We start from the raw sequence: 26,507 nt of genomic DNA, 5'->3' as shown, positions 1-26,507 counted from the left end.
CCGATAAATGGAGGTAAAGAATTACTAAATACAGCCTCGCTTTGTCAACCCTGGATGTTTTTTTAGTTCTGAGCCACTATTCACTGTCACGTTTACTGAAGTGAGTTTCCACGTCTCTGACCTACCCCTCTGTTGGTTAATCCAACCAGCCTCACTGAGCACAGAGGTTGTGCTGTGACCTGGGGAGAAGGGGCCCGTGGTCTGGTGGGTGGGTTGCTGGGGACATCAGGAGAAACGAGAAGGTGTATCAGGGAAACGCACTCAGAAATTGGGGTTCAGTGTGTCTTGCTCTTACATAGTGGTGTGTGTCTGTTCATCCCGAACTCTTAGTTCATCCCTCCCCCAGCTTCCCCTTTGGTGACCATAGATTGTTTTCTGCGTCTGTGAGTCTCTTTCTGTTTTGATATAGATTCATTGCATCATAGTTTAGATTCTACGTATACATGATGCCATGCGATATTTGCCTCTCTCTGGCTGGCTGGCTTCACTTACTGCAACGGCTCTCGGTCCATCCATGTAGCTGCAGATGACAATATTCCATACCTTTTCATGGCCGAGTAATATTCCACAGCGCATGTGTCTACACCACACCTGAAGCTGGTCAGCTGCTGACGGGCACCTGGGTTGTGTCCATGTCTGTGCGCCTGTGTGCCTTTCCTTGTCCACTGACCTGTTTTTCAGACTCCTGGGCATGTCCTGTATGTTTTTCTCTCTAGTTTCTGCAGCAAACTTCAGAGCCAGTTGCTCTCACGTGCTTTACCGATGGGGAGACAGAGCCCCACAGTCGGCCTGCTGAAGCCCCCCGGCTCCCGGTGGGACCACGGTTGGGCCTGGCCTCTGAGACGGGGCCCTCCTTGGGCAGTGGGTGCCTGGTGACAGCCAAGATCGATCATGCCAGTCGCATGTTATTTATATTTGGACACATGCTGTGCAAAAGCACGGGCAGCCTGCAGTCATCTGGGCGGTTCGGATGCCGCGCACGCCTGTGGTAATGACTATAAATAAGATGTAACTTGCCGACTAGGCACAGGTCCTCTTTTAGGTAGGAGTTCTGGCTAAACGAACCCCAGGATGAAACCGAGTCAGAGCTCCAGTCATCTCTGAAATTAAAAAGCAGAAACAAAACCAAAAAACAACCAAACACTCACAACCACAGAGGCCACTGTCCCTCATCCTCCATCCATGGCTAACCGTGCCCTTGGAGTTCGGGGCTGCGGCCAAAATGGTAAACATGCTTATTGCAGTCAAGTGGTGGCTAGGGACCCCTCTGGGAGTGCCCGTTTAGGGACCAGGGAGACTAGCTCCCAAGGACTGAAAATGAGTCTGTGAACTCCTGCGCTGTGTGACGATGCGTGGGGAGGGCGGGCTGCCAGCCCCACCCTCTTCTCCAGGGTCAGTAGCTGCATCTTCAGTTTCCTGGGCGTGAAAAGCGCCCTTTGTGAGTCAGGAGGGCGCTTTCCATGTTTCGATTTTCCCCAACTGGAGTTAGACTTGCTCCCTCCTAAGATCAGGCTGATGATTTACGACGCAGGTATCAGTGTGGGGCCAGGCGTCCCAGGGTCTATAAATAGCATTTCCTCGGCCATAAAAGGGAGGGAGTGGCGGGCGTTTGGAGCAAGAAACACTCTGCTTCCCTCGGCCGGAGCCTGCAGGCTGAGCCTCTCTCCTCTCTGCCGCTTTCCTTTCTCTCTGGGTAAGTTTCCGTCTCTTCTTTCCTTTTCTCATTCGAGGCGTTGGAGTGGTAGCTGTGCACCAGCTGGTTGCACTCACATTTCCTAAATGGATCCATGTCAGGGTGAAGAAAAGTGGACAACACAGTCGTCTCCGTGCTGGAAAAGTCAGCCGGCAGTCAGGTCGGAGCCCCGGGTGTCTTTGATGCAGTCTGGATCTGCACACTCTCTGTTGTGGGAGGTTCGGGGCCCCTTCCCAGCACCTGCGTCTTGACCCCGGGCTTTGCAGCACCTCCGGCGGGTCCCTGGGTTGGCTGATTGATGCCTGCAGTTTTCATGCATCTCAGGAAGGAGAGCCCCTTTGAGGAGAGGGCAGGTTTGAAATGGTGTGAAGTAAATGAGGGTATTTCTTAAGAAAGAAGAGACCAGAGCTATTCAGCCTAGACCTGAACTGTGGCCTGGAGGGGACGGGGCAGAACACAGTGCTTGTCCCTTTTTCAGAGGTCTCAGCTCAAGACCGCGGTGTCTCCTTTGTGCCTCTGGATGCGTTATGGTCCTGCAGAATTTTCTGGCTCAGTTCTCCTAACAGAGCCTGAGCTTTCTCTGGTCGTGCTCCTGAAAAGCTGCCCCAGAGAAAGGCAGTGGGGTTGCTGGGTGCCTGCCCTCAGGGGGCCTGGGAGGGGCCGGCAGGCAGACGAAGGGGGTCTTTATGAGGGGAAATGCTTGACTTTCTCTGCCTCCTGATCTCAAGGTCCTTTCTCTTGGAGCAGAGATGAATGGGCATCGGAGAGCACATGGAGCAGAGAGTGTTCAAAGGAGTCATTTAATACCCGAGTCTGGGTCATGTTTGCAACGATTTTGCATGAAACTAGCGCCTTCACTCATGTGCCTGTTCTTTAAAAAACGAGGAGAATCTGGGGGTACAATTTTAGGGGAGGAAATAGGTGTGTGACTGTTGGTTTGTCTTGAATTCTCTCAATGCGTGACAAGCTTGCTGAGTGGCTGGAACGTCACCTGTCCAGGAAGCAGCACATTTTTGACCCTGCTTACGCCATGGGGCCGCAGGGACAGGCTCCCTGGGAGCTGGAGAGGCCTGTAGCCGTGAGGAGGCACAGGCAGCTGAAGAAACCGCGAAGACATTCAGTCCTGGGTCTGAAAGGTGGTTTGCAGGAACACTTGGGAGTTTGGCTGCCGGACATCAGACGTCAGGCCGCATCGGATGATGACGGTTTAAGAACTATTTTGTGCCCGGTTAGATTTACTTTTGGAGCTGAGAGGTTTGGAAGAATCTCGGGGGAAGTAATTCACAGTCGTCTCGGGAACGGAGGGCGCAGTGGTTTGGGGGTGTGGACCGGTCCTTTCTCTTCCTCTAGGGGAGCTCGAGTGCGGTGTGTTCGTGAACTTGGACAACTTCAGCTGCACAAATGCCAGTTTCTTCTATTAAATGGAAGTAAATGTGTTTTAATTGAAATGTGTGCACAGATGTCACCCTCCTGGGTGACATGAGAGATGGGCCCCAGCAGTGCTCGCAGGAAGGGCCGGGACCAAGCCAGCGAGCGGCGCCCAGTCCCCTGAGCTTGAGGACAGGCTCACGTTTCATTTCGGTTTCATGATTCCCGAGCGTGTCAGGAGCGTCCGTGGGTGGAAGGCGGGCCAGTGCCCAGTCAGACGCCGGGATGGAAGCTTGGCTCCGTCACCAGGCACCGGTGACCGGGGGGTTCTCGTCACCTCCTGAGCCTCAGTTTCCTCGCAGGAGGAGGTCGGGAATGGGAGGCGGCATCTCAAGTGTGTCAGTTCAGTCACAGCTGTGGAAAGCACCAAAACCCGTGTGTGTGGACCTGGGCCACTCCGCGTCTTTGGTATTTGAGGACGATCGGTGCTCAGAGTGGGGTGTTGCCTCCGGTGGCTTTAGACTCGGTCTCGAGTTTGGGCACTTTGAGTGCTTGAAGGCCGCCATCTGTCACCTTCTCCGGCCCTCAGTCCCCACGAAGCAAGCAGAAGCCGAGAGCTGTGTGGGTGGTGGGGTCTGCGCGGGACTCCAGGCCCCAGCGCCCCGCCCCGGGTGCACCCCAGAACCCGTGCTGGGGGACGGCTGTTCTCCTTGCCTTTGGGGGAGCGGTCGTTTCCCTGAGAAGGAGAAAGTGTGGGGAGACCGTGCAGACCACCGCTGCCGCCCTCTAGTCGTGGTGTCTCCCAGCGCAGCTGGCCACGTTCTCTCTGTGGTCCTCACGTTGCCTGGCGACCCTCAGGATGCAGCTTCGGAGCCTGTGCTGAGCCTGCAGACAGCTCGCTTCCAAGAGGTGTGCTCACCCCCGTCTGCAGGCGGTCTCCCGGGCAGGGTCAGGGACAGCTGGGAATGTTCTGGAATTCGAGGTCCAGGGGGCAGAACCCAAATGAGTGCCCTGGGCATGGGCTTGGGCTGTGTGGTGGCCCTGCGGGCACTCCCGGGCCGGGGTCAAAGGCAAGGAAGACGGGGTTTGCTACCATCCCTGGAGCAGGCGTCTCTGAGATGTTTCTGTCCTTGAAATGCTATGGTTCCCTGGTCCAGGCTTGGCGGGCATGCGGCAGGTGCTCCAGGTGTGCAGGGCAAACAACGAGGAGAGTCCTGAAGCCCCCGGGTTGCTGGCCCCCCCCCCATGACTTTCCTTTAGTGACAGCGGGCACTGGGCGACGAGTGCCTGCTTGCTGCCACCTTGTCTTGAGGGGATGTGGGAGCAGTAAGTCTGCCCTCGGTGCAAGGGGCCCCGGAAACTCTGGCCCACGTCCCTCATCTGTTCGAAGTGTCTGCTCCCAGTGGGAAGTGTGAGGACTTGCAGGTCACACAGGCTCCTGTCACACCATTCCCCAGACACGCCGGGTGTGGCCTGTGCACGGAGCGCTGAACCGCACAGTGCAGACCAGTTAAAGGTGCACGGTCACCAGCTGTGGGCACCGCTGACCTTTCCCAACCCTTCCACGTTCAAAACAAGAGCAGCATCTTGTCAAGTGGGGGCCGCCTCTTTTGGGGGTGCTGGCTGCCACAGTTTAAATGTGTCAAGATAGCTTATCCTCTCCTGCCACCCTGGCCACTCTTGGACCCTGCCCTCTGCCAAGAAATGCAGAGAGATTTGAAGGGTAACAGCACAGATGTAGGTAAATATTGTGACAGGGCAGGGCCACCGGGGCAGTGGCAGCCACGGGGATTGCTCTGGGCATTCTGGTGTGGCTGACTTTCCCTGCATTCGGGCAGGTACCTTGGAGAAGGCGTCTCGGAGACAAAACTGGTTCAGAGTGGTGACATCTGCCCCCAGCATGCCCGCTCTGTGAGCCTTCCCCAGCACAGGGAGGCACTCCAGGGACAGAAAATGGAATGTGTACCGTTATGAGCGAGAAGCTTTTCTTCACGATTCACCTTGAGTCACTCATTAGCAGACCCACTGAGCTGCAGCTGGGGATGTTGCAGATATTAGAGTGATCAGTGCATGCTTGTGGATGCCTCCTCCTACCTGCAGAGTTCAGCTTAACAGCAGCAGCAAACAGCAAGAGCGTGTGGGGCCTGCCTCGTTCTGGCGGTTACTCCCCACCAAGCACGGTGCCAAGCACGGCGTGGATCCAGAAGACTACCTGAGTTAGAGGCGCGCGAGGTTAGCCCAAGGTCACACCGAAGTGCGGAGTCAGTAGGTCTGTCAGATGTCACAGCCTGTGCACTTGACCTCAGCCTCATGGCACATCCGTCGGAACAGGCAGGGTGGAGGGGATATGTGTTCCCTGCGTTCCAGTAGGTGCAGCGTTCTGCTGCACATTTATAGTCAGTTTTATGCCACGTGCTATAGGACACACGCTGGACCCTTAATGGATTCGTGGTGGTTGGTGGACTAGTTGGTTTTTAAGAGGGACTTTTGAGATGAGTTAGTGTGGAAAAGTGTAAAATGCCCAGAAATAGGAGTCTGATGACCTGTGGATGGCCAGCCCTTTCCATATGGTTTTTGGGAGACCATTTCTCCTCTGTGGCTACCGGGTCCCCTGCCCCGCCCAGCCTCCCCCGAAGAGCAGGGGTTTGGACACTGAGGATCCTCCCAAGCGCCACAGCTCTGCGATCCTAGGGGATCACCGTCTGATGGAAACTGACTGTGAGGCACAGACTTGGGATGGGTTATGTGTTTTGGGAAGTTTTCCACCATCCGCTTAGAGGTGTGTGCGCAGGGGGAGAGTGAACTTAACGACCCATTTCAGGGCAGGGCCTGGCATTCCTGCTCCTGGTTTCCATTCTTCTGTCCCCTGGGCTGTGCCCTGGGGCCTCCTGAGGGTTCCTCCTTTAAACCAGGCAGATTATTCCAGTGTAAACACAAGTGGTGCGGGGCTCAGGCCTGGAGGGGCTCTCGAGCCCCTGCCTTTGGGAGGCTAACGCTCACAGAGAGTTAGGAGTGCCGTCCGCACGCCTTTTTCAGAAAGAGCCCGGTGCCCAGGAAGTTGGCGTTTTCTTTCCCCGGGGGATTGTGTGCGGCAGAGGGCCTCCGCCCGCCCGCGCTGCCCCCCCCTCGTCCCAGGCTGCTGGCTGGGTCTCAATGACTTCTCGTTAGGGGAGAATTTAACTGAAAAGCGCTCCCTTCCCCACGTCCCCCAGGCTGCCATGCTGGGCTCAGTCCCCTCTCCTGCCCTTCCAGCCCAGCGAGTCTGCAAGTAGCCGTGAGATGTGCTTTTAGAAGGGAGGGTCTGGAAGGGTCCTGGAGACGCGTTCCTCTTCCAAGCCCCCTCCGGAGCAGCGAGAGGCTCCGACTCCTGCCGCAGACGCCGAGCCCTCCACCCGTGGTCCTGGTCTTTCCAGAGTGGCTTCTCCCGTCTCCTCTTTCGTGTCCTGAGATCCTGTGTTTTCCTGCCTCCTGCCTGCCTCCTGGGACGCCCTCCCCGCACCGCCATCTCCCCTGTCAGCTCCCCAGACGTCAGGGCTGTTCTACCACATCACCTGCTTCAGGGCCTCCGGGGCTGCCCGCTGCCCCGCGCTGCCCCGCGTGCTCCCTCCTCGCTTCGTGGAGCCTTATCTCCTCGTCTCCTGTGCTCTCGGGGTTTGTTTACCTCCCTAATCTGAGTTTTATTTTTGTCCTTATCTCACACGTGGCTGTGCGCATTGCTGTGAACAAACACAGTCTTCTGTAGATGGCAGTTGAGTTTACAATGAAGTGAGACATGCAGCCCAAGCTTCTGATTTTGATGGACGCAAACGCGAAGTGAAATCAGGTCCCAGGGAACGGGACAGGTGCCCGAGATCATTTCCTCGCACATCTCCTTTCTTTTACTTCCCTCCCCCGCCAAGAAGGTTTTTAAAATTTTTTATTTTTTCCCTTTTCTCACTTGAAGTATTGTTGATCCACAACGTGTCAATGCAGCGAAGTGATTCAGCTATACGTGCATGTGTGTATCCACGCATCTGTTCTTTATCGAGTCATTTCCATTGGAGGCTGTTACCAGACACTGGGTGTAGTTCCCTGTGCTGTCCAGTAGGACCCCGTTGGTTCTCTGTTTTATTATGTATGTTAATCTCCAAACTCCTAATTTACCCCTCCACTGCCTGTCCCCTCTGGTAACCGTAAGTTTGTTCTTTATGTCTGTGAGTCTATTTCTGGTTTATAAATAAGTTCACTTGTAACATTTTGTAAAGATTCCACATTTAAGTGATACCATGTAATATTTATCTTTCTCTGTCTGACTCACTTCACTTAGTATGACAACCCAAGTCCGTCCATGTTGCTGCAGATGCCACTATTTCGTTCCTTTTTATGGCCGAGCAGTAAAAGGGTTTTATTACTTGGAGTTGATTTCCGGCTTTGGAACAACACAGCACGTTAGGACCGCAGGAGCCCGACCGCTTTAGAACTTTCAGGACCTCAGCTCTGCTGTGGCTCTCTGTTTGCAGGTGAACACAAAGATGTCCCTTGTCACCCTGCCTTTCTACCAGAAGAGACACAAACACTTTGACCAGTCGTACCGTAATATTCAAACAAGGTACCTCCTGGATGAGTATGCAGCGAAAAAGTAAGTTGGATTTCACTGATTCGACCTGTCAAAGCTTTGATTACAAGCTTCGTCTGACTCATGGCAGGAAGCTTCCTCCAGGCCCTGAGACCTGGAGGCGGACTGGTTTGGGGAGGGATTCTGGTGCCCCCAGTGCCCATGTCCAGCACCAGAGGGGGACACGGCTGGGCCGGCTGCACAGCAGATTGTGTTGGAGTGCCACACGGAATCCCGGCTGATCCTGGGAGATCCTGGGTAAATCTGGGAGACCCTGGGAGATCCTGGCTGATCCTGGGAGATCCTGGGTAAATCTGGGAGACCCTGGGAGATCCCGGCTGATCCTGGGAGATCCTGGGCAAATCTTGGAGACCCTGGGAGATCCCGGCTGATCCTGGGAGATCCTGGGTAAATCTGGGAGACCCTGGGAGGTCCCGGCTGATCCTCGGAGTGCCTGGTAGACTGGCTCCGAGCCCCTGGTTTATGGCACAAGGCAGGACCTTCAGAAAGTGCTCCTTGACTTCAATCCTCTTCACACAGCTTCCAGAACTAGAATCTAAAAGGTCACCGAAAAGCAAGGGCTTTTTGGAAAAGACTCTCAGTGGGATGAAGTTGATGGGGACCGAGTCAAGTTCAGAGGGAGCCTGTAGCAAAGATAATTTTGCTACATTAACAATACACGTGGCAAAAAAGCAAATCTGTTCACTGCCCGAGAGGCTGGGCCTCAGACGCTGGCGTGCGTGTCCCCGCGCTCTATATTTAGAAACGCCCGCGGTCCCTGTGGTGAGTTGCCATCCCTCTGACAAACAAAGCCAAACATTCGCTGTGCCTCCCGGCAGCCTTGGGGAGCTTCAGATCCCTTCAGATATATATAACCGTGGGCTCAGGCCAACAGGGCTGAAGGCACTCGCTGGTCCTGAAGGGGGTGGCGGGGAGCTCGGGCTGGAAGAGCGCCCCTCGGAGGGACGGGCTGTGCATACGGGGGTGGAGGCCACGCACAGGGATGTGGGGGGTGTGCATGCGTGTGTGTACGGCACATGTGTCTGCGTGTGCCTGAGTGGAGGCGTGTGTTCTCACGTGTGCAGGCTGAGCGTGTGGGCAGACGGGGGTGTGTGCGCACTGTGTTCACGTGGATGGGAAGCACACACATGTGCCTGCCTGCCTGCGTGTGCAGGTGCCTGGCCTGTGCAAGGAGGGACAGTTCTGTGGTTTGTGGTGGCACATTTCTGTACTTCCCTAACACGTGCAGTTTGTCACCATTCCCCAAGGCGTACGTCCACCCGGTCATCCTCCCAGAAGACTGTCGCCCAGAAGTCGTCTTCCCAGAGAGCATCCAGCCAGACGGCGGAAGGAGCGACGACCTGCAGGATCTGTGCGAAGAGGGTGAGCGCCGCCCTGGAGGAGGAGGAGGCGCAGGAGACTAAGAGGAGGTAACACCCCCACCCCTGCCGCCCAGACACACCGCCCGGGGACCTGGGAGGGGCTCTGCGGGTCGGAGGAAGAAGGGGGCCGTGAGCGAGCAGCGAGGGGAGCACCTGCTGCGGTGACCGCGTGCAGTCCCTTCGCCACCATCTCCATCTCGACTGACCCCGACTGGAGAGCAGGTGGGATGGACTTCTGCATCCTCGTGCGGAGGATGACTCTGGGCCCAGAGGACTCACGTCCATGGCCTCCGTGTCGCAGCTGGACTTTGGCCTCAGGCCGCTGTCCCTCGGCCCCCAGACTCGCTACCTTTCCCCAGAGGTCGGGGTTGTCACGCTCAGAAGCATCAAGACCCAGGGGCGGGAACTGAGGCTTCTGAACGTCCTCTCACAGCCTCTTCGGTGGCTGAGGAGCAGCCCTGAGCTTTAGGTGCCGGCAGGGGGTCGTCCAGACAGGGGCCAGTGGCCTGGGCGCAGACGGAGCGGCAGGGCCCTGCCCCCTCGCGCTCCGCGGCTCAGTGGACTCGGCTCACGGGGGCGCGTCACAGGGGTGAGGTGGAGGAGCAAGGACGCCCGTCCTGGGATTGTTTCCAGCTCCCAGAGAGACAGGTGGCCCACGCCCTCGGGCCTTTCAAGAACAAAGCAGTTAATCACCTTGCGAATGCTTCACTTTGTACCTGTGGTTTTTTCCTTACCTCCCTCTGATATTTATTTCTAGAAATTTGTCTCTATATCAATAAAACGCCCAAAACCAGAAGGAAGAATGAGGGTTGGGTAAGCAAGTTCCAGTTTGAAAGTTGCACTGTGAGTCAGGAAGCTGCTTAATAAAGATACCAGCTCGCCGGAAAGACTAGCCTGTGCTTTTAAAAGTCTGAACGCTCTGTTAGCTGCCTTGTGGGCGCTTCGTCCCGTAAGCTAATTTTACAGCCGGATGCAGACTTCTTTTATGACAGTCACTGCAAAATGTGCACGTTAGGAAGTCTGGGTTTCCAGGCGTCGGGTCAGGAGAGGGTCCTCCCTCTTCTGAGGGCTTCGGCCTGGGGAGTGCGAAGGCTGGAGCTCCGTAACTTTGTCTTCATCCATCATACCTTGGTGTGAGCTCGTTGTATAAACGTCTTCGCCCTCAGTTTCCTGGGGTGAAGTGCAGGAAGTAAACTTGTATTAATTTGAGCGATCAGGAAGTGGGTTATTGTGATTTGTGTGGTTTCAGCCAAAAAAAAAAAAAAAAAAGTTTCTGGACAATCCTGGCTGTTGGAAACCTTCCAGGAACACGCGAAGCTGCTCTCCCACAACAGCAAACCTGGCTCGAGAACGTATTTTGATGACTGGTGACTGACCGGGGTCTCGCTGTGTCCCTCCGCTCAGGGCAGACGGCAGGCCGTCGGGGCAGGTGCGGCGGGTGGGGGTCGGCGTGTGCCGCTCTCCCCGGAGCCCAGCGTCCGTGCTCTGAGAGTCTGCACTGTTGGGCCTCACGATGTTCTGTTCTCACAGCCGTGTGCACGTCTTCCTTGTGAACGATCTTACTGAAATTAGGTCTTTCCTCCTTTTAAAGTAAATCTAAGTAATTGTGGGTTTCGGTGAGTGGGGCCAGGGTTAATGGAGATTTTATTGCAATTCCTGCTCTGTTCCTGGCCCGGGCCAGGGTGATGGGAGCCGTTAAGTGAGCCCCAGTCCTTGTCGTGACAGCTCACCGCCCTCGCTGGCCCTGGGCGTGACCGACCTCCTGTGCCAGGTCCTGGTTTCACTCGCAGGACAGGTCAGTCCTTTGAGAGGATGAAGGTGTGGGATCATGAGTGTGAGCTAAGCTTGTGTCTTCATGTAGACTCCAGCAGAGCATCGCTGTGCTCTGAAGGGTCTTGGTGTGTCCTCCTGGCAGACACGGCGGATTAGAAATGTCCCTTTGATGCCCCTACTTGTGTCCTGTGGAAAGCGGGCCTCCCGGCCCGGTGCAGCTGTCCGAGGGGCTCGCGATGAGGGCGGATGCAGGATGAGTGACATTCTGCACGAGAGGCCGAAGCCACGAGACCTCACCCCAGGCAGCAGGGACACGTCCTCCGTGGCCGGGTCATGGGGCTCGGGGCTGGGTCAGGGGAAGCAACTCCAGGCCTAGTAGTTAGTATAAAACATTGGGGGGGGGTGTGCTGCTGGCGAGTCCAACACACGTAGGAATCTTACACAAGGTCCCAGTGGGACTTCTGGCCTTTCAGCTTCTCGTGACAGTTTGTGGCACGAACAGAGGTTTGCCTTTGCTGTCACTGGAAGTTCGTGGGATTCCCTGCAAACGGGGGCTTGTTTCCGGCAAGCTCTCTGAGGAAGGCGCTCACTGCTTCTCTGACGCGGACTCGCAGAGCAGCTCCTGTGTGTGTGGCCCCGGACAGGGAAGGGGTTGCAGCTGGTGTGATGGGTGACCTGTGATGGGCACCGGTGCCTAAAACTTGCAGGAGCCGATTCTCCTCCACGCAGCTCCCCTGCTCCCGGCTCTGCCGCCTGCACACTATTCAGCCGCCTTCCCTTCCCACGCAGCCCCTGGAACAGCAAGCCTCTGGCTTTGCGGGGACCTCGGGAAAGCAGTGGGGAAGAGGGGAGCTGGCCGGCCTGGAGCACGGAGGCACCGCTGGGCCGGGGTGTGGCCCGCGGGACTCCAGAGGTGGCCCTCATTTCTCTGGCCCCGCAGGTTAGAAGCTGAGTTATTTATTTCAGCCTTTGTATTTTTCTAGAACACAGACTTATTTCTTATCAGCATCTGTTCATTCAAAGGGCTTCAATTCAGTCTTAAACTCACCCGGAAATGGCAACCTCCCCACACAAGTGGTTCTGTTTGCTGTCCCGCAGAGGGGCCCGGCGTTCCCTAAAGTCTCAGATGTGGGAGCTGACCGACAGCAACCTCTTGCCCCCAGGACCCCACCCCCGAGTCTCAAGCCCTGAAGGCAGCCGCCTCCTTGTTTTACAAACAGGGAGGCCGAGTGCTGGAGGGCTCGGCGACTCACAGTGAAGCATAGTCTGCACTGAGCACCTGCTGGGCGCGAGCTGCCTCATGCACAAGGGGAGAGGAGCGGTCCGGCTTCAGGGGCCGCGGACTCACTGTGGGACGGCGTCTTGTGCCTGCCATGCGCCGTGGGGACCCGCGCCCCATGCAGGGCCACTTCCGACGCCCACTCCCGGGAGTGAGCGCCCGGCGGGTGCTGGTGGCGAGGCTGCAGCCTCTGCAGGAGGAAGGCGGGCGGATGTCTGGTCACCAGTCGTGCACCCGCCTTTCCTTACAGCCCTTCACATGCGGATTTAACACGCTTGCCAACGTGCGGCTCTGGAAAGACAGAGGCCACGAGAACAGAAGTCGTGCCCACATAGGGAAGTCCTGGGGGAGTGCGTGTCTGGTCCCAGGCCTTCCGTGACACGTGCCCGTGGCCCGTGGCCCGTGGCCCGGGACTAACGTGGCTGCTTGGTTCTGCAGGTACCGGTCGCTGGTGGCCGCCTATGGGGAGGCCAAGCGGGAGCGCTTCCTCCGAGAGCTGGCTCAGCTGGAGGAGGATGTGCACCTGGCTCGCTCCCATGCTCGGGACGAGCTGGACAGATACGCCCTGCAGCACATGGTAGGGGCTCGGGGCTGCCTGGGGGACGCCTGCTGGCGGGAGCCTGGTGCCCTCCGCACGCCCGACCGCTCGCTTCCCGGGACAGGTGGACGACAGGCTGGCCTGGGATAGGCCCTCGTACGAGGAGCGGCTGAGCCGAGCGCCCGAGATCCTGGTGCGGCTGAGGTCACACACCGTGTGGGAGCGGATGCCTGTCAAGCTGTGCTTCACGGTGCAGGGCTTCCCCACTCCTGTGGTGCAGTGGTGAGTGGGGTCCCTTTGGGAGGGGGTTCCTCTGCAGCGGGCGGCTCACCCGAGCTGATGGAGAAGGTCCACCTGCCGGGGACGCACGGCACGTGACACCCACTCCACCCACCAGCTTGCTTGAAACTCTGGGAAATGCATGTGCACACGCCCAGGAGCAGGCTGGGGTGCGGGGTGGGGGGCACTGGAAATCCTGGGCAAGTGCTTTCATTTTTGGGAAACTGACCCCGCTGAGCTTCCAGAGGACTTTTGTTTACAGCCAGGCTCCCTGACGTGACCAGCGTTTCTACCGGTGGCACTGCTTTCACGCCTGTGTAGACTCGTAAGGGAGACTCCAAGCTCCGAGGCTCCAGAACCACGGAGCGAGGGTCCCTCCAGTCGCGTGATGTTGAAAAATTGAATCTCTGAGCCCCACTGACACTTCCGTTTCAGCATGTGCTTCTCAAGCTGACACCCGTCCCTGTGTTCTCCCGCTCGGTGGGAGTGCTGCCGGAGTCTGCCGTTCGCCACAGACCCACAGACATGCCACCCGTGTCCCGCACGGGGCAGAGCAGAAGAGCAGAGCCCTGTTCCTCTGACCGCGCAGGCGGTGGGCTGGGGAGGCCGAGAGCCGCTCGGCCTTGGTTTTGGGGAGCTGCAGTCCTGCTGCCCTGGGGGGACGGCGAGGCCAGCATCCTCCAGGCAGGATCCGGCGGGGTTGGGTCCCAAGGAACCCTCCACAGGCGTCCCAGCTCCGCTGTGGCCTCGGGAGGCTGCCCCAGGGCCTCCCCGACATTGGCTCCATTTTTTCTATGGAAGGACATGTCCTGGGTTCCTAACAGGTTCAGGGGGGCCGCTGGCCCAGGCTCCGTCGGAGTTCAGGATTGCCCAGGGGTCTGCATCCTGCCGGAGCCGCTCTGTCCCTAACAGCTGAGCTGGGCCCCGGGGCTCTGAGCTGTGATCTGGGAGGTGACGCTGGCAGAGGCAGGGTCATGACGCGCTGGGGCGACGAGGGGACACCCGCCCGGGCCCTGTCTGCCTGTACGCTCAGAGCAGTGCTTCCCTCGTTCAGGTATAAAGACGGCAGCCTGATCTGCCAGGCGGGGGAGCCGGGGAAGTACAGGATCGAGAGCAAGTACGGGGTCCACACGCTGGAGATCAACAGGTGAGAGCTGGAGCTCGGCCGTGCACCCCCAGCACCTGCCCGCGTGCTCCTCCCTCCACACACAACGGGGGGCCCCACGTCTGTGTCCTGTGCGACGTCGTGCTTTTCCCAGCTAATGAGACGGGCGGTGGACACAACGCTAGTGCCCTGGGTGTCAGGCCCGAGGGACGCGGACTCAGTGCTCTGCCCAGGCTGCTCCGGGAACAAAGAGGGGACGAAAGGACAAAGGGTGGGAGGAAGGACAAGGGTGTCCAGGTGTGAGGGCGCAGGGAGAGGCAGAGACGGCCTCACGCCTGGTCAGCAGCCTGCCGCGTCCCCGCCAGGTTTGGGCAACAGTCACTGAGCCGACTCTTCCAGGAAATCTAATGTCTGGCTTTTTCTCATGACAAATTGGAAACATGTAGTACATACAGGCGAGTAAAACAACCTCGGGTTCCTCCCCGTGTCCGACGGCCAGTGTCAGTGAGCCACAGTGGGTCAGAGGGGGTGAGCGCTGCTACCGGGCGGGGGCCGGGGCGGGTGTGGTGCTTCGGGGCCGGGCAGGCCCTCGTGGGGAAGCTATCTCGGGGCAGGGCTCACGGGGAGCGTGGGGGGACAGGGAGGTGCGGGGAGGAGGCTCGGGCCCCGGGACCGCAGTGGGGGGCCTGCGGGACAGGAGGGCACAGGTGTCTCCAGGGCCGCGAGGAGCCCCTGACTGCAGCCGTCGCCAGGACGTCGGCCGTTCCTCGGGGGCCACGGGGAGACCACAGAGGCGGGAAGGGGGAGACCTGACTTAGCTTCAGGAGGGTCACTCTGACTGCGGGTGGGTGGAAGGGCCGAGTGTCGGACAGCCTGGCCGAATTCAAGAGAGACGGGGGGCTTGGACCAGGGGTGCAGGGGAGCCGGGGGCTGGGCGTGGGCCGGCTTTGCATGGAGCCGGAGGCTTTGCTGAGGGACTGGATGTGGGTGTCAGCTTCGGGCTCCTGCTTCCGCTGGGACGAGGACGGCAGAGGGTTGGACGTGGGGGGCACCTAGGCAGCCCACTCTCGCTTGATTTCCAGACTTCCCAGAAACGTCCACAGGCAGGTAGCCATGCCAGCTAGGGAGAGTCTGCCTTCACTTTGAGGAGTGTCTTTATCTGGGGACCGGGTGACCCTTTTCTAACCAACCTGGGCCGCCCTGTGGCTACTTAGGGTAAGTTTGAGGTAGCAACTGGTTTGTTTTCAAGCTGCGTTTTAGTTACTGTTTTAAAAAGCGAAACAAATTCCCTCTCTCAAGCGTGAAAGGCCCTGTTCACACTTGTGTTGGCAGCTTCTACGTCTCTGTTGGGAATGACAGAGGCTTTGAACCAGCGAGGCCCCAGGAGACTGAGACGGCAGGAGGGGTCTCCTTCCTCCTCCGACGTGCTTGGCGTTTGCGCAGTCTCGCAAGTATTCGAGGAATCTGGGAAAGGAAATTTCCCCGACCAGCTTTTCTCCCAATAGGCTTACCCGCATTGGGACGTTCTGAGCAGATGAAATGTGGGTATTTTTCAGAAAAAGAGCCCGGGGGAGCCTACAAATTACAGCTGATCTCAGCTGTTCATTCCAAACTGCTGAGTTTCCATCATCTGATCCGGGCCGGCTGAGTGCTGTGGAATGTGCTGGCTCCCTCCTCCGCTGGCTCAGCTGCCACTCTTCCTTCGGTTACAAGAGTGACATTTATTCCTATGAATATTCCCTGGCGGCTGTCACCGAATTCCTGAAGCGCCGAACAGGAAATTTAGTTCCCTTCCATGCTGGTCGGACTTGACACTATTTTATATGCTCGTAAGATTTTCTCCCGGGACTCACGGCCTGACTTCGATTTCTGCAAAGAATTTTAACGCTGCTTTGTGCCTGTGTGAAGGTGTCTGGAGCACTCCACCTTGTGCTTTGTCCCATCACCACCACCCCCGTCTCCTCGCCAGAGGGCTCCAGGCCGAACCTCTTCTTGCACTTTATTTTTAGACTTTGATATTCAAATTCTACTTTGAGTTAAACTTTAAATCCCGTGTCAGCACTGCTGAGAGTTTGAGGACACGGGGGCCTGACTACCCAGGAGAAATTCCTCGGCCACTTAGACCTCTGCCTGTCCCTCTTTAAAATAGATGAAGTGTTGTTAATTTCTCCCGTGGAGCTGTTTTTGGGCACTTCAGATAGTTGCTTTGGGATGCAAAAGGGCCCCATGGAAGCTGGTAAAAACTGAGACCAGAGGAGACTGGCTCTGTCTGTTCTGGGATCCTGTCCAAACAGAAAATAAATCCCTTTGCCCCTTAAGCACTTGCTTGCAGTTTCTGAGAGCACGCGGTAAAGGCTCGAATTAGACTCTGCGGGCTGCCGACACGCGTTCCTGAGTGTGGCCTTGGGAAGGAGAGAAAGATTGGAGCCCTCTGGGCGGTGGTCAGGCATGAGGGTCTCCAAGTGACCGGTGGACGGAATTTTCAGTTGGGCACCACCTCCTCGGCATCGGCCAGGTCCTGCTGCCCAGCCCCCTGCTGTGTCTGCTGCCCGGTGCCCCCCGGCCAGGCTTCCTGGAACCCACCCTGCACCAGCAGGCGACGGAGACGCAGGATCCCCCCCGTCCACGCTGCACGCTTTCTCGTATTTGTACACGTTCCACTGTGTTTCGTACGAAGTAGAACATTTGCAGGAGAGACGGCAAGAAGACTGGGATTAAAGTAACTGCCGCCGGGGGGTCTAACATCCCCGCACAGCCCGCACTGGGCGCGCCCTGCCCTGGGGGCCGCTGCGGGAGGCCAGTGGGTCTGCGTGTTCTGGGGGGGCCTCTGCGGGCCCTCTCCTCCGAGTGTGTGCACGTGGGCATGTACACGTCCGTTTGTGTTTGATGGAAAAGGCTCAGGGTGCAGTCTGTGAGGCTGCTTCTCCCAAGCTCGGTCCCTTCCGCTGAGCGCCAGGTGCTGACGGGTCACCGGGCCAGCCCGTCGGCGCTAATGTGTTAGGTAGCTCCCGGCCGGGTCCCAATTCGGTGAAGGACGGGCTCCAGCTCCCGTGGGAGACACTCTTCTCAGGTGGGCCCGGCGCCCGGGGCTGGTCCTGTGCCCCCCTTCCTTACGAGGCTCCTTCTGGGATTCCTCCAGCGGTGCCCGGCGAGGGAGTGGTGGGCCAGCCGTTCCCCGCGGCCCCCACGGCCCTGAGACCCGCACTGTTTGTGGGGATGGAAAGGCAGAGAGGGAGGGCCCTCGTGGAGGAGAGACGGGGAACCTTCTCTGAACTTTGGTTCAAGAATTCAGCTAATGCATTTTCATCAATAATGTACACAGTGAGCACCGTCTTGTGAAGTTGCAAACTGTTTTCAAATGCATTGTTTTATTTAATCATCAGTGTCCCCCGAGTGGAGTGGGGGAGTTCAGTGAATGCACTTGAGGAGTTTAAGATGCATGCTGTTCACTTATTACCGAGTCAGTAGATAAGACGTAATCCGGCGGCTGTAACCTGTGTCTGGAGACAGCCTCCCTGTGATCCCAGCAGCCGTTTTGCCCTGATTTTATTCTGACTGCGCAATATTGAAAATAATCCTGCTTCGCAGAGATACCTAGTCGCTAGTGGGAGCGTTAAGTCTGACGTGGAGTCAGAATGTAAGTCAGTGAAGCGGGGAAGGCAAGCGGCCCTGTCTGAGGGCCGTAGGCGCACAAACGTGTTAGTGTGGCCCGGGGCGGGCCCGTGCATCGGCGCGTGACTGCACGTGAGGTGCTGCGTGTTTAAGTGTTGCTGAAATCCAGATGCAGGAAGGAGTTGGCAGCACATTCGGTTTGAGGACCTCGGGACAGTCTGGAGACCGTGAGACTGGACAATCCCCGACGGGGCTTGAGGGGAGGCAGTGCAGGAGATGTTGGAGAGCTTTGTGGTGACCGATGGACACACTCTGAGTGACGGCCACACTCAGCCCCTCCGAGGACTCCCCGTGGGCTCAGGCACTGAAAACGCCTCCCTTGGGCGTCGGGAGGGGACGCTGACGGTTGGCCCAGAGTGGGGAGGGTCAGCCCCCGCGCTGCTCCCGCCCCGCCCCGCCCTCGCCCTCGCCCTGGGGGTGCTGCTCGTTTTTGCCGCGTGACTCCTACTGCTGAGTCTGTCACGTGTGGGTCCCGGTCCAGCCTCCGATCAGGGGATTTCAAGGTGGCGTTTGTACGGGGCCCTTTGCTTCCCCCCGCTTTGCCCTGGTCTCCAGCTTTCCCACCCCTGCTGGGGGTACATGACCCCTTCTCCAGGCTGCTGTGTGGCTGCTGTTGGGCGGGGGCTTTGTCAGGGCAGTGTAGGGCTAATCCCAGAAGAATGCACGGATGGAAACACAGTGGTTTCATTGTTTGGAAGAAATAACCCAAGTGCAAGATTAAAAACAATTCAAGCAATGCCTAAGGTTTAAGGAAGAGAAGTAAGCCTGCCTTCCACCCTGCTCCCCGGACCCAGCCATCATGCCAGAGGCAGCTCGCGGGGCCTGTGCCCTGTGGGGGCGTGTGCGCACGCGTCAGGTGGGTGGATCAGCGCCAGGCGTCAAGGCCTAGTGGTGGATAATGCGTCCATGTTCCGGGATATCTGACGTGCCCCCGGGGATACGGCCGTCCCTGCAGCCTGCTCTCAAGCCGCCCGTAAAGCAGCCCTGAGTCCAGGCCAGAATGGCAGCTTCGTTGGCGGGCCTCGTGGCTGGCCTCCGGCCCCCGAGGTGCGGCTGAAGAGAAGGCCCTGAGCCCGAACGTCCGTGGGAGCAGCCGTGGAAGGAGACCAGCTGGTCTGCCCGACGCCCTGGAACCGGACTGGACCCTCCTGGGGCAGGGACGGAGCTCAGGGAGGTAGCCGCGGTCTCTCAAGCGTTCTCTCCTTCATTGGAGACACTGCAGTTCTTGATCAAAGATGCTGTTTTCGGCTCGGAGTGGAAGAGAGAAGAAAATGAAATCCCTAAGGACCTCGGAGGAATGGGCTTGTCTCTGGAGGCACTGGATGCGCCGAGTGAGGCTTGAGTAACTTCACTTGCTCTGTATTTGTATTTTTCCGTTGTGTCCGTGATGCTTACTCTTGGAGAAGCAGCAGAAAGCTGCAGATCTGGGGGTTTTGTGGACCGTGTCTACCCACTTCTTAAAGGGCCGACTGCCCCGCCGCGTTAGCGGGGCCATGGCACTGTCTTCATACAAAGCAGCCGGCGTGAAACACCGGCAGAGCGCCAGCGTTTAGTAAGGGCCCCACAGACTTCAGCCCCTCCTCACCTGCTCTTGTCTGGTGAAGTTTTGGGGGAAGTTGGTGGGAAGACAGTTCACAGCTTCGACTTCTGTGAGACAGACGGGGGAGGTGGAGGAGCCCACCCCTGGGGGATGGGGGTTTGCAGTTCCTGCGTCATCGTCCTTTCCGGGGAGAACACGCATCCCTGGATGCTGGGAGCCTCAGGCGGGGTCGGTCCAGGGGCTTTCATGACGCCCTCAAGTGGGGACTCTCTACAGGGGACCACCCTGCTTTGGGGTGTGCACGTGGGAACCCAGGGGAGGGGGGAGGGGTTAACTCTCCAGGAGGCTGTGTCCCCTGGAGCTGCCCCTTGAAGAGATAAAACTAGGAATTCTGCAGACGTGGGAAAACAGAACCAGAGGGGAGACAGGCTTCCCCTTGAGAGTGAAACGACGCTTGCAGGGGAGCCAGCGCGTTTATTCCCCGCAAAGCCGAAGCCGAGCCGCGGCCTGGGACCTGACCTCTCCCGCGTCTACACTTAACACCTCGTTCGAGGACAGAGCTGGCGCTGTTCCAGCCCCGATCACTCGTGACCGAGGGCTCCAGGCCACACGAGCCGCTTTCGGGGGAGGCCGTGTGCGAGTTGGGGCCACCGGCTCCTAGAGAACAGGACGCAGTACGTTTGGGGCGACGTCTCGCTCTTTTCCTCCCAGGGCGGACTTTGACGACAGCGCGACCTACTCGGCAGTGGCCACGAACGTGCACGGGCAGGTGTCCACCAACGCGGCGGTGGTGGTGAGAAGTGAGTTTGCCTCGGGTGGGGCGCGCGGGCTGCGGGGGTGCCCTCCCGCCCCGTCTCTCCACTGTGAGCACCAGCGCTGGCTGTCTTGCAGGGTTCCGAGGCGACGAGGAGCCCTTCCGTTCGGTGGGACTCCCAATCGGGTGTAAGTTGATTGTTCTCATTTTTTGTGTGGAAAAATGTGTACAAACATAGCGTGTAATTAAAAAATACATATTTTTCAGCATCAAATATTATTTTAAAACCATATTTCAAAAGACCCTTTCTCCTGGCCGGGGTCCATGTGCTGACGGTCGTGGCCATGGATTCCGGGGCTGATGCAGAATTTAAGTAAACCCTCGCTCACCACACGGGGCTCAGGCTGCCTCCCCGCACACCCGGCCCCTCCATCCTTCTTTGGCTGAGATGGCCAGATACGACCCCACGGCTGCTCTTCCGACGCTTCAGAAGTGTCTTGGTCAGCTCAGGCGCTGTAACGAACACCACACCCAGAGGCTTAAGCATCAGACAGTTACTTCCGTCAGCTCCGGAGGCTGCGGGTCCAAGGTCAAGGAGCCCACCGGGTGGAGGAGGCCTGGTGCCATCTGCAGAAGCCACCTTCTTGCTGCGCCCTCACTGGAGGAGGGAGGGCTGGGTCTCTTCCTCTCTTTACCAGGGCACTGATCCCACCAGGGGCCCCACCCAGGTGACCCCATTCAACCCTAGCCACCCCCGCGGGCCACCTCCTAACCACTGGGCTGGGGAGCCAGGGCTTCGACACGAGAACCCGGGGCACGATGTTCACCCCAGGACGCGGCTCCTTGGAGGAGGTGGGTGCAGGGGGAGGAGACACGTGTCCGCCGGCCCCTCCTGCGCTGACCGCGTCCCTCTGCTCCGCAGTGCCCCCGTCGTCTGTGATCCCATACATGCACTTCGATGTGCAGTTTGTGGAGAAATTTGGGGTCACCTTCCGGAGAGAGGGCGAGACCCTGACCCTCAAGTGTTCGCTGCTGGTGACGCCGGACCTGAAGAGGGTGCAGCCGCGGGCCGAGTGGTACCGGGACGGTGAGTGTCGCCTCGCGCTTGGGCTCGGGCTCCGATCTGGGCCTCGCTGGGGTAATGGTGGGTCGTAAACCTTAGTGCTGACCCGTGTTTGTCTCCACCTCTGTGATGGCCGTGGGCCGGGGGAGAGCCTGGAGCACCCGTGGCCTTGAACTTCCCCAGGGAACGGGGCGAACAGGGGCGCCTGGATTTAGATGAGTCACTGGGGCTTTATAGCCCCATCAGGAGGGTCTCCAAGGGATGAGAAAGGGTGGGCGAGGCGTCTGTGTCTGTTTTCCCTTGGCAAAAACAACAGCTACACCTTGAGGGCATGTCTGTGCCCGACTCTGCTCTGAGTGCCGTAACTCACTTGATTTTCATCAGGACCACGATGTAAGTGCCCTTAAGTCCCGCAAGGTGGGCAGCTGAGACAAGGAGCTCACCCCACCTCCCCCACCCCCGGAGGGGCCGAGCTGGGACTCGAACCCGGGCCGCCTGGCTGCAGGCCCCACCTGGCCCGGCACCGCTGCTCAGCCAGCTCGGCTGCTCCGTGCAGCTGGCTGTGTGCAGGGTGTGGGAGGGGCTTCATCTCTGGGCTAAAGGGAGCGTGTCTCCCGAGGACGCAGTCACAGGATGTTCCACCCATGTTTCTTCAGAACCTGACACAATGTGGAATATTACAGAGAATCGTAGGCCACTCCTGCCCATGAGATATTTATATTCTGGTTGGGAAAACACACAGAATGGTAAAGCCGTGTCTCCATACAGTGTGAGAAATGTCCCAGGACGGGGTGAGATGCTTTGCCAAATGTGTGGTCCTGGCCCAGCGTGCCAGGAAAGCAGGTTTGCAGCGATGACGGAGGGCTTTATGGAAAGAAAAAATAGGTTGCTGAAAGATGAGCAGGCCTCAGGGGGGGGGGGGTGCCCGGGCCCGGGTGCGGGGACGTGTCCCGGGTCAGGGAGGGCCCGTGACCTTGCAGGGGCCGGGGGAGCGCACAGCTGGCTTTGCAGACCCTTGACGCCTGTTGGGTTGATCATTCAGGCCGCGTCTGATTTTTATGCCCCACGAGGGAGAGAAGGGGACGCGGCGGGGGCGGGGAGAGCCTCTGCCGTGGCGAAGGAGGTCCAGTTCACCCGCTGTTGCTCTAGTGTAAGATTTAAGGTCTAATTCAAGTTCTAGGAGTCTAACTCACCCTTTCTGGAGGGAGATGAAGTGGATTTGAGGACAGTTCTCCTAATGCTTTGAGAAGGTTTTCCCGTGACTAGGAAGTGCCCGGAGTTCTGGGGACACGCGGTTTCACAGGCTTGACTGATTTGAAAGGACCTGGCAAGTTCAAAGCCGTGTCTGACGGGCCGTCCTCCGCGGGGGCTGGAGCGGCCGTGGCCGGGGCTGAGCTGGGAGCCCAGCTCCGCACAGCCTGTCGCCACCAGCCCGGCACAGGCCCTGCTGCTCCAGTGGGAATGTGTGGAGGCTGCTCTCCCCGGCTTATTTTCAGACCTAAAGAGGCAACGACGTGTTTTCTACTCTTTAGAATTAAGGAGCCTTGAGCCACCAGTGGCCTGTCGGCCCCGAGGCGACGGGAGCCCACAAAGTGACGCCCTCTGCCGGGCTCGGGAAGTGCAGAGTGACAAGGACATTTGGAACTGGGACACAATTTAAGGGGGATCAGAACTCTAAAGTGACCGCAGGCCAGAAAACCCCTGTTCCATAGAATAAAACCCGAGACCACGCTGGGTGTGATTTGCACGTGAGGCCGATTAAGTGGAGCAGAAGTCATACCCCGTGCCCCCCGCATCCCCGTGCCCCGTGGCCCAGGGCCCTCCTGAGCTTGCCAGTCAGGTGCGATATGTGCCAGGTTTTAAAAATTAAAAATATAAAAATAAATCCTTTCTTATAACACATGCAGTGTAGGCTTATGGGGAAAATTACTTCTGTTTGTCTGTCATGTGCTGTCTCTCTGGATCCGTACACAGGTGTTACAACAGGGAACACGGTTTGAATCTGAAGTCCCCTTCTTCCGCTGAGCAGAGCACGGCACACAGCCTCCGTCCTCTGGCACCCGTAGCTCGGGAGCTCCCTGTGCCCCACTATGTGAGCTGGCCGTCCCTGCCCTGCGTTTCAGTGTTTGAGCTGGTTTATATTTTCTCTGTTGCAAACATTTCTGGAATAAAGTCCTCACCACCTGCCTTCTGACACCTTGGGGCAGCTCTTAGGGTCTGTGCCGTGGTGTCCGGGCTGCGAGCCTATTTTAAGGCCGGGGCAGGCCTTCTCACTTTGCATCTGCACAGCTGCGCTCCCACCAGAATGTGAGCGTGGCTCCCTGCCCTTTCCAGCTGTAGACGCTGCCAGATCGGTGGGTGAAGGGTGATTTCTCCTCGCTGTTCTTTGCGTTTCCGCAACGTCCGGCGTGGAATGTTTTTTCATCGTTTAATTTCTTCTCTCAAAATTGGCCTTTGTGGCGCCGCGGCCTTCTGAGGAGGGTTTGTCGGCACCTGACGGTTTATTTCTGAGGAACCTGGTGGAGCCCGTCCTGGGGTCAGCGTCGAGGTTCGGTGCCGCTCGAGGGCAGAGCTGTGCCCGTTTCCGACAAGCTGTAGCCTTCGCGCTTGGAACGCTGTCCCCGGCCCCCCGGCGAGGGGCGCGCCCGGGCCGGGCGCGGGCGTCTCGCGGGCCTCGCACGTCTGTCCTGCAGGTGCGCTCCGGGGTCCTCGGCGCCCCTGAAAGCATCTCGCTTTGAACTCCTTCCAGATGTGCTGCTGAAGGAGTCCCAGTGGACGAAGATGTTCTTCGGGGAGGGCCAGGCCTCGCTGTCCTTCAGCCACCTGAACAAGGACGACGAGGGCCTCTACACCCTGAGGATCGTGTCCAGGGGAGGGGTCAGAGACCACAGCGCCTTCCTGTTTGTCCGAGGTGCGCGGGCTGGCGGGCGGGACTGAGTGCTGGTTCCCTGGGTGCCCCCGACAGCGTCCGGGGCGGACGTGGACCAGGGCTGTCCTTCCCAGTCAGTCCCTGGTCACTTGCTGGAATTTACAGAATGTCTGTGAAGAGTGAACACAGCCCCACCGCTAACTCTGCAGGGAGCCCGAGAGGGGGCGGGTCTGGAGCGAGAGGGCAGGTTGTGGGGCCGCCCGTGTCCCCCACCTCGTCCGCTCCCTCAGACTCCCTCAGCATGAGGGGCAGAAGACCACGGCCAGCCTCCCGCCCTCCTGAGTCCCCCCACTTCAAGCACACGCGTGTTTAAGTTGATGACGTTGGCGGCCACACGCCTGAGGGTTTACGTCCGGCGACTTCATCCTCACGACAGCCCGCAGGACAGCTTTCTTCATCCCACTTGTGGGAAGGAAAACAAAATCCACCATACGCCAGGCACCGCGGTAGATGTCACGTGTGTGCTGTATAGGCACGCCGGTCTTTAGACGTGTGACATACTTCTGTGTTACATGTAAGTGCCCATCACACACCGGCTTACAGGTGAACACGTTCGTGTGTGTGCCTGGATGTGTCTTCCATACGTTTTGTATATAAAGTGGATGAAGGAACATATAAAAAGGGTAAGATTATATATATTTTGTGTACAATGTACATACACGCATGTGTGTATCCTTACATACAGGTGTACATATACGTGTGTACACACATCTATTCACATACACGTATACAATCTAAAATATTCTCTCCTTTTCAAATGAAGGTGTGGGGACCTCCCTAGGGTGGAGGCGCTGGGGGCCAGAGCTGGGTCCCCCTGCGAAGCTGCAGCCCTGTGTGTGTGGGGACAGCGCCTGCCTGAGCCCTTCCCCGTGCCTGCCCTCAGGCATAGAGGCCCCTCTTGGCCAAGGCACGGCTGAACCGCCCTGAGGACATCAGCACAGTCCACCCTGGGTGGCTGAGCCGCTGCGCTGACCCCGGGCCCCAGCTCCCTCCCCCGCGGTCCCTCCCTCGGGATGCGCTGCCCTCTGTTCTCGTGCACCTGGCCTCGCCTGTCGTGGGCTTGTGTCAGGCTCGTGTCTCCTGCAGCCTTACGTCCACCTCCGGCACCAGGTTACCTGTGCCTGGAATAACCCAATTGTGTATAATTTTTTCCAAACCAGATCAGTTAGATCTGCGTATGAAGGAGGGGCTGTGTCATCTGGGAATATTTTAACTTAAAAAAAAAGAAAAAATGCAAATTAAGCCCCCCCACCCCTACCAGACAGCATAAACTTGCAGGGCTGGGGTTTTACACACATGCACAAAGTTTTACCGTTTTTATTAGGTTGGCCTTAAAGCGTCCCTTCCATTCTCTGCGCCTGCCTTCTGGCACGATGCTCTGTCCCATTAAAGCACAGTAAATACAGCGCAGCTGAAGTCACCTTGCTCTGCAGCTTAGCCAACAAGGGGGAAAAGGACACACGTGGGGGACTCTGGCTGCTCCCATTACTTTCCGAGGATTCTGAACAGGAGAGAAAATGGCTCCACGTCAGAAATCCTTCGCTTTCAACATGCTGAGGAGACGGGAGCAGGAGCTGCGTCGTGCTTGCCCTGCTGAGACGGGGCAGCAGCCCCGGTGGTCACTGAACAGATGCGCGTCTGCGGCAGGGAGGCCAGATACGCAGGGTCTGCACTTTCTAAACCGCTCTGTCGGCGTCGAGGCCAAACCGTAACTGTGCCGTGGTCAGCCGGCTGTGGGGCAGGACCCATGAGGACAGGCCCAGCGTGTGCTCACAGCTTGCAGGAGAGAAATTTAAACCCTCCCATCTGAGGACGCTGAAGCACCCAGGGCCGCGGGGGCACCTCTCAGGGTCTGAGAGGCCTCATTACTATTCTCATCCTTTCCTCGGTCGGTGTTGACGTGACGTGACATGGCCCCGTGCCGTCAGGAGAGGGTGGATCTGATTTTGGGTTCAGTTATGAAGAACCCCAGACTCGAGGGCCCCGTGCCCCGTGCCCCCCGCCCCGGCCCCTGACCGCGTGCCTCCCCCACCAGACGCGGACCCCCTGGTGACGGGGGCTCCGGGCGCGCCCATGGACTTGCAGTGCCACGACGCCAACCGCGACTACGTCATCGTGACGTGGAAGCCGCCCAACACGACCACCGAGAGCCCGGTCCTCGGCTACTTCATCGACCGGTGAGTGTCTGCTGGTCCCTCCGGGGACGGAAGCGCTCCTGAAGCGGGTGTCGTCGCGGACAGCGGCTTGGGCGTTTTCCTTGTTACGTTCTGGAGCTTGAGCAGTCATTTATTTATGGGTATTTTCCTAATCTCAGGGTCACGACACCTTTCTCGATGGGATGTAGGAATTCACTGCTTGGTTACTTAGCGTTCCTGACTGCGTAACTGGAAAATACCACCAACCAGGCAGGGCCCTGTGTTCCTCTGTGTGGTGGCGGCGGCGGGGGGGCTCTGTTGGCCTGCTCAACACGAGGACCGGGCCCCACCCTGCGTCCCCGGGCTCTGAGCCCGGCCTCCAGGTTCTGCTGAGGGTCCAGCC

The 26,507-nt window shown here is 58.3% G+C and overlaps 1 protein-coding gene across 2 annotated transcripts in view; it reads left to right on the top strand.

Moving 5' to 3' along the window:
• Positions 1-26,507, top strand: part of MYOM2 (myomesin 2) — a 73,997-nt gene that overhangs the window by 10,551 nt on the left and 36,939 nt on the right. The window contains exons 1-11 of one of the 2 annotated variants that reach the window (XM_031440378.2): positions 1,605-1,693; positions 7,561-7,679; positions 8,924-9,085; positions 12,528-12,666; positions 12,752-12,909; positions 13,961-14,053; positions 19,935-20,023; positions 20,115-20,165; positions 20,900-21,064; positions 23,790-23,951; positions 26,005-26,146. In XM_031440378.2, the coding sequence (XP_031296238.1) occupies positions 7,573-7,679; positions 8,924-9,085; positions 12,528-12,666; positions 12,752-12,909; positions 13,961-14,053; positions 19,935-20,023; positions 20,115-20,165; positions 20,900-21,064; positions 23,790-23,951; positions 26,005-26,146 (1,268 nt within the window). In that variant the 5' untranslated portion in view covers positions 1,605-1,693; positions 7,561-7,572. Of the gene's footprint in view, positions 1-1,604; positions 1,694-7,560; positions 7,680-8,923; positions 9,086-12,527; positions 12,667-12,751; positions 12,910-13,960; positions 14,054-19,934; positions 20,024-20,114; positions 20,166-20,899; positions 21,065-23,789; positions 23,952-26,004; positions 26,147-26,507 lie in introns of those variants that run through there. The other variant, XM_064477605.1, reaches the window with a different exon arrangement.

This window comes from Camelus dromedarius, chromosome 22 (assembly GCF_036321535.1).
Source record: "Camelus dromedarius isolate mCamDro1 chromosome 22, mCamDro1.pat, whole genome shotgun sequence".
Taxonomy (NCBI): Eukaryota; Metazoa; Chordata; class Mammalia; order Artiodactyla; family Camelidae; genus Camelus; species Camelus dromedarius.
The sequence above is the reverse complement of the archived record's forward strand: the minus strand, read 5'-3'. Positions and strand labels throughout refer to the sequence as shown.